At 37.9% G+C, this 7,519-nt stretch overlaps 1 protein-coding gene across 1 annotated transcript in view; it reads right to left on the bottom strand.

Moving 5' to 3' along the window:
* Window positions 1–6,886, bottom strand: part of LOC137979927 (glycogen phosphorylase, muscle form-like) — a 27,665-nt gene extending 20,779 nt beyond the window's left edge. The window contains exons 1-5 of the mRNA XM_068827241.1: window positions 6,531–6,886; window positions 4,349–4,450; window positions 3,828–4,013; window positions 2,029–2,278; window positions 377–459 (exon numbers count right to left, since the gene is read on the bottom strand). Of these exons, the coding sequence (XP_068683342.1) occupies window positions 377–459; window positions 2,029–2,278; window positions 3,828–4,013; window positions 4,349–4,450; window positions 6,531–6,776 (867 nt within the window). The 5' untranslated portion in view covers window positions 6,777–6,886. The remainder of the gene's footprint in view (window positions 1–376; window positions 460–2,028; window positions 2,279–3,827; window positions 4,014–4,348; window positions 4,451–6,530) is intronic.
* Window positions 6,887–7,519: the final 633 nt, after the last annotated feature.

Here is a 7,519-nt window from a genome sequence, read left to right on the forward strand (position 1 = left end):
TCTCTCTGATAAACGAGGAAAGTTCCTGAATTCGTAGCCAGTTGGTGACAAGCCCGCAATGCTTACAGTGTCACAGTCTTTTAGCCAGGTTTCGGTAAACACACAGATGTCGATGCTTTCGTTTACTATAAATTATGATCGCTGACAGCTGCAACTTTATTTTTCAGTGATCGTGCATTAGAACAGGTGAAAAGGAGACCCCTTTTCTGAAGGTTATTGAAGGTTATTGGTTGAACGACAGAAAAAGAAAAACATGGAACAGTGATGTTTTATGCTAACAGTAGGAATACAGCAGAACTCAGCCTTGATCAAAACCTGAGAACTACTTGCAATGAATTTTCTTACAGATGCAGTACCAATACGCACAAGCTCTTACATTGTCATTTGGATACAAAACTCTTGAAATATTCTCTGCCAAATTCCTGTCAAGGACTGCCTTGATGTAATCTCCATCATTAACTGCAAAGTGGACAAAGTGCATTGAGGTATGATAAGAGGGAGAACAAATTATTGATTAGGAATAATTTTATTCTACAGTGTATCTTTTACTTTAATTAAGTTAAGGTCTTGGTAAAGGTAAATTTGGGCATCCCACTCAAATTTCTTGTTTTTGCAAATCTTGAATTGGTGGGCTGTGAAGTATATTTTCACGAAGAGAAAATTCTGAAAAATTAATTTTACAACCGCTAAAATCGCTTTTCTTTGTTTCCCGCTATAATCTGCTTGAGAAAAATGATTGACGTTCATGTCATCGCATGTGAAAGGATTAGGTGATAATTGACAACTTAGCAAGTGCCCGAATGCTGATTGGCTCAGCATATTTGGCTTTCAAGTAGGGGGTGGAGTTATTCAAGAGACTGTGAACTGCATGCAAAATCTTTCACCTCGATTTGCTTGGACTTTGACACCAAAATTACAACTTCTCGGACCTCCTGTCCCAACGGGTTTTAAGATATCGCTTCCAAATTTTCAGTTTTAATAGATGACCCAGAACTACACGGAACCCTACGTGGAAGAACCATTAGCAGCCGAGGAATGGCTACAAAATTACAGAAAAGAACAAGAGGATAAGGAAGGTCTCGCGAGGGAATTAAAGTCAACACTTATGTCTGTTCCTGTAAGCGAATCTCATCTGCCTTCAACGATCTTTTCGTTTTGCTGTCCATACAATACTGAAAGTCACACTCTTTGAAGTGAATCTAGCACAGTGAAGAAGTTTTACCGGGCTTCTTTTTACCAAGACAAAATCTGCAGCCATTTTTCCTTCTTTAATAATACAACTGTGTGCATATATTTGGTGCTAGTGCGAATCGAGCTTTGAAAGAAAGCTTTGAAATAAAAGAATATTTCTTCAAACACACTGGGTGATTCAGAACTTTCGAGGGGGCTTGAAAATGCAAGCTTCAAAAGACTGGAGATTCCGGGGGACAGCGGGGGAGGGCAGGGGGTCCTCAAAAAGGTGGGAGGGTCTAAACCAAAAAACTTTCCATGGTAGGCGTATGGATATTTTCTGGAACCACACATTGTACTGTATTGTATTGCATTGCATTGCATTGCGTTGCGTTGCATTGCGCTTGCTCTTGTATTGCATTTGTACATGTATTGTATTGCCCATTGATCTCACAGCTGCCTAGTACTGGACCAAACAACAGGACCTTACAAGTGTAATTGTTCACTATATCAGGTTTCCATGCAAGTGTGCAAGACACAGTAAACATGCATGCCTCAGCTCAGATGATCACATTATTGCTTTGTTTGATGTTAAGCTGTTGACCATGGGTCAGTAGTGTCAAGTGTGTGTGAATAAGAAGAAAATATTATTTGTTATTCTCAGGAAATTGCTACATAAACGTGTATTTGCTGGCTATATAATTAAGTAACCTGAGTTACTGAAACTTTTGTTAGACCTAGCTGACCTACTTTTGTTAGTGACCAAAATGTGAAAAAAACTTTCAGGTTTAAAACGGCACTTAGTCTTGCAGAAACTTAAAAGCAGATAAGATTTTCTATATAATTATGTATACTCACAGTAAGAAAGATCAAAGTCCTTGGGAGACTTTGCAGCCCACAGTCTCATGGTGTTACAAGTGTTGTTGCCATATCCAGGGATGGGCTGGTCATATGGCATAGCAAAAATCACGCTGGTATCCACCCAGCGGTGGTTCTTCCCACTGGCATCTGACTCCACTCTGCCATAAAACTCAACAGGTATCATGTACTCTGGTCTGGCTTTCTCCCAAGGGTTTCCAAATTTAAGCCAGTCATCAGGCAACTCAATCTGAGAGAAAAGAAGTGCAGCTACAGCAATGGTAAGTTGAAATGCTTGCCTTGAAGGCAAATGTAGCTCCCAGAGTATGCAAAAAGAACAAAGAAATATATTAACTAAATGTACCTTACGAGTTGTGCTGTATTTTGACAAGCCCACTAGGGCAAGTCAAAATACATGTACAAACAACGAGTAGAAATACTCAGCAATACTACACACCAAAACCTCTATAAGCTACATATTATTCCACTTTTTTTGCACTAAATTTTTAGCAAGCAAATTGTAAAGAACCAAGAAAGTGTGACAAATTTGTGCATGACAAGCGCAGCGCAACGTCAGCACCTAAACTAACTTGTCAAACTGATTCTCTACTGTACAATAACTAAAATTAATACAGTTGGTTAATAATAGGCTACAGTCAATAATAGGCTTCATTTCATTCTCAAAAATGATACTACATGTATGTTCATATAAATATGAAAAACATCAATATGAAATGATGCTATTATTTTGAGCTTCAAACAAAATTCAAAACTAAAGTGCAAAGACGAGGGAGGAGGCCTGGTCCAGTAGTTAGGGCACTGGGTTTGAATGCGGTTTCCCCAGGTTCAAATCTCGTTCTAACCTCTGGATTCAACTCTACCATGCTTTGTAAAATAACCAAATGGTTGCCTCCTGCCACTTGGGGTCTTTAATCATGTTTCTATTAGGTTTGAATTTTTTCTTTCAGTGGGGTGCCTGTGAACTACACGTAGCTTGCATTGAGAGCTAAGTTTACTTCCACTATAAACAAAGCATTTACAGTTCTTTTACACAGTCTGTTATAATTTATACAGAACCACCCAAAATTGACCAGCAACATACATTCCTATTTCACCTCCTGACCTATCACTTGGTATTCAACCCAACAGATTCTGTTACAATGACAAAAATTGCAAAACAAAATTTAAATGCTCTGAAATATGAGAAATTTTCAGCAGGAAATAACCAATCAGAATCTCTAAAATGGGAGCAAAGTCACTCTTGGTCAAAATTAGTGCAGGGATATTACGTTTTGATTCCAAACCTTATGCAAGAGGTGCAGTGTAAAATAGAAAGATAAGGCCACGGAAGTACTTTCACTCACAAATCTTACAAGTTTCCTATTTACAATATTTATATTAGTGCAGCCAAGACGTTGAACTAGTCAGGGACAACCAGGATTAAATTTAAGTGGTCAGATTTAGTCTTGAAACTGGGATGTCCACATCTTAAGGCAAGCACCCTAACCTCTGGGTCACACTTCCTTCTCCTCTCCCCTCATGTATACTTTTAAAGCACGTCTTGTGATAAACTTCTGTTAAGTTGGTGTGTCATTTCACTCGCTACCTGTTGTTTAGTACAGTATGCCATTTTGCTTACCCTGTGCATTCACCTATTTTCCTGTTTTCCCATGGAGTCACAGAAAGTGATGATGATGACTATTCTTACTATGATCATTACTGTTGCTATTATTGTTGTAGCTGTTCTTTTTATTTTTATTACTTCTCTGGATAGGAAATCATTTGATTTATAGAAGCACCTGACTTCCTCGGCTATCAATAGCCTGTTTGAAGATTCCATATTCATATCTGATGCCATAACCATATGCCGGGTAACCCAGAGTAGCCAGTGAATCAAGGAAACAAGCGGCCAATCTTCCAAGGCCTCCATTTCCAAGACCAGCATCTTCTTCAACTTCTTCCAGCTCTTCCATATCCAGACCAATCTGTTGAAAAAGGACCACAAAGTCATTAAGAAACTATCCACAACTCATTAAAAATGTACTGTTACAGTATACAATGCTCCAAGCCGCAACAGATTAGGACCCTGTGCTGGATAAACATTTTGCGCCGACCAAGACGCTAAGTCCTCAAACTACTGTACACATGAAATAAACTTCAAAAATTGTTGATGACTGACATGTCAGCCAACACTCGACCGACACTGGACCGACAGTTGGTCAACTGTCAGTTGACAATTTGCCCAACACATTGGTCAAAAAGTTTGTTGGATTGAATTTGTTAACATCACCCAAGTTGCCACCTAAGAATCATTTTGTACCTGATACATCGCCTCATCACACTCTCCCTGAATCCCTAGATTGATCATGGTATTAGTCAAGGCACGACCCATGTAGTACTCCAATGAAAGATAGTAGACGCGCTGAAAAAAGGGAATTTTAGGAAGAGAAAAATCACAAATTAATGTCACCCTTTACAGAAAATAATAAAAAATAATAAAAAATGATTATGCTGAGCTCCAAAGAAAGTCAGGGGGGAAAAGTGGGAGCAGGTGGGGGGGGGGGGGGGGGGAGAAGTGGGAGCAGGGCTGCAATAGAGGTGAGAGCCTCCCACCAACGTGGAACTGGGTTCGATTCCCAGACTCGGCATCATGTGGGTTGGGTTAGTTAATAATTTAAGTCCATCATCAACCATTGCCTTTCCTACATGCACGTATAAAGTATCTCTTATAAGTCTAAAATATCTCTTTTGTGACCCTTGACAATAAAATTGAGAATTTGAGAGTACTATTGTGGAGTGCAAGAAAGTCTTTTGTGACACGTTCAAAATAAGATATGTGGAAATTCAATAATTTAAAAATTAAAGCTGCTTAGCAATAATAATAATAATAATAATAATAATAATAATAATAATAATAATAATAATAACTTTATTAAATTGTCAATAAGAATGGCAGCAGTTGCACACCACTATAGCATGGTTTTACCACCAACAAAGATGAACAAATGTCTGCAAAATGTACAATTAGATAAAGGGCTCTATTCTTGACACTTGACAATAAAGTTGAGAATTTTAGAGTACTATTGAGTAGCACAAGAAAGTCTTTTATGATAGATTCAAAATAAGATATGTGGAAAATTCAATAAATTAAAAATTTAAGTTGCTTAGCATTAACAATAATAATAATAATAATAATAATAATAATAATAATAATAATAAGAAGAAGAAGAAGAAGAAGAAGAAGAAGAATAACTTTATTAAATTGTCAATAAGAAGGGCAGCAGTAGCACACCTCTGATTGAGGACACTATTTACAATTCTAAAACATTGTTAAAACTTAAGTAATAAAATTAAATTAAAATATGAATCTAAGAACAGCACAATGTACACTTTGTATAAGGACTGTTTAGAATTTGATGTAAGTCCAGCCCTCTTGAATGCATCCAACCATAGTGAGTTCCTACTATTTATCAAACTGGATTTTACTCCAGAGTGTAGGGCCTTAGGTATTTTAGCAAATGTTTGCCAAAATTCACCGTCTTAAATTCTTTGCATCTTAAATTGCATTCATGTAATTCTAACACTGTACAGTACGTAACGTTTGAACTGAGGACAACTCAAATCTCTTTTGGCCTTCATGTATGTAGTATGTACAGTGTACATGTAAATGTATGCCTCCTTGATTCAGGAAAGCAGTGCCCTTCCTCTTTCCTTAGCACAATGCCTCCCTCTATTATACATTGTACATGTTCTTGGTATAGGGAAGATATTGTTGACGTCATCTATTGTCATTAATGTGCCAACCAGCGCTTCATTGGTTGTCAAAACCTAGGGTCTTTTGTTCCTGTGGCTGGCACATTTGAATAACAAAAGAAATGTTTATAAACAGATATCTTCCCAATAGTGGTGTTGTTTCATAAGATCAAGCTTCGTTTTAAAGGACATCACTTTTTATTGATGTCTTACTAAATGTACAGTTTCCTAGATGGTCTCAAATAAAGGTTGTGCTTTAAGCGACTCTCTGGGTCTTTAAGTAAAGCGAATAATGCAAAATTATTTACATAATCCCAATATCATAATTGCATGGCATGATCTGTTAATTACTTTATTTCAAACCCACATTTCTAAAAATTATCTGCCGTCCTCAGCGTTCATTAAAGGAAGACAGCCGTTGATACTCTTTGCATATTGTTGCTTTATGTACATGCATACGAAAGGCGTCGTTCCTGTACATTCGAAAATTGTGCGGGTTGTGTAACTTGTGTTTGATCAGCACTAAAATGTCGTCTCATAAAAGGACAAGGATGCTGCACAATAGCGTTGTTTCGTTAAAGGGCGCCTTACAAATATCATTGATACAAGCGCCAAATCTTAATTTTACGACAAGTAAATTTCAAGGCTAAAATATTGCACACTGATCTCAATATCGAGTCTGGCCTCTTAAAACATACTAGTCACGCAGCATCTGCGCTTGAGAGCCCACATAGAAGACGGTACAATACCTTTGGATCCTTTTCATAATATGACTGTTGTGATCGAATCCACTTTCCGACTAAGTGATCTTTCACTGTGTAGGCCAGAGAGTTGTAATAATCTCGCTTCGTGGCAACATTGCGATCTTTTACCAGTGAAAAGTGCAAATGGCGATTAAAGGATTCTTTAATGCTGTTCAGGTCCTCCAACACAGGGAGCTTTCGAAGAGAGATTTGTCGCTTTCTATCCACATCTGAAAGCGGTTTCTCCCCCATGATTCACGAGAAAAAGACGGGAAAACCTGACAACTGCTCACCAGAACCCTCCCTCCTTCGACCCGGCTGCTCTCTGAGTGTTCTGCAAACAAGGCGCTCCTCACAAGCTAGGGTCCAGTCTCTAAAGGGTTTCGTCACCAGAGCTACCGGAGTTGCGAAGACTTCTTTTTTTTTTACGGGTTGCAACATGATCTCTTCTCTGAATTAACGATTATCGTTAATTCTTAATTTGCTTTCAATTTACTATTATCGTTAATTTAGGACACTGTGTCCCAGGACTTGTGGTAGCAGAGAAAATAAGGAAATTAAAAAATCATATCCGTGGATTGGATTCGAACCTTGAGTTTCTACTGCATTCTAATAGGAACCGCTTTTTCCGCTTCTCCACTAAAGATCAATACAACGTGTTTTCAAAAAAAACATTTTTTAAAGTCTGCCATAGAATATCGCCGCTGAAAAAAATATTACGCCTAGGCTAGGTTAATAATTTAAGCCTAAGCTTGGATTTAAAATGTTTAGCTTTGTCGTGAAGTTTGGAAAGCGACCTTTGCAGAGTGTAATATTGTTTGTTGTCGTTTGATAATACAGCATTATCAAATGGCGTTTAAAATATTGTTCCTGAGCAGCTAGCGGTGCGTTGGTCAAATGGTCAGGTGACGGGTTAATAATAAACATTTCCGATTCCTTTCACTTAGGTTGTCTTTTAAAAAATATATGACTATTTCCCATAATCCATATCAAGC

This window comes from Montipora foliosa, chromosome 12 (assembly GCF_036669935.1).
Source record: "Montipora foliosa isolate CH-2021 chromosome 12, ASM3666993v2, whole genome shotgun sequence".
Taxonomy (NCBI): domain Eukaryota; kingdom Metazoa; phylum Cnidaria; class Anthozoa; order Scleractinia; family Acroporidae; genus Montipora; species Montipora foliosa.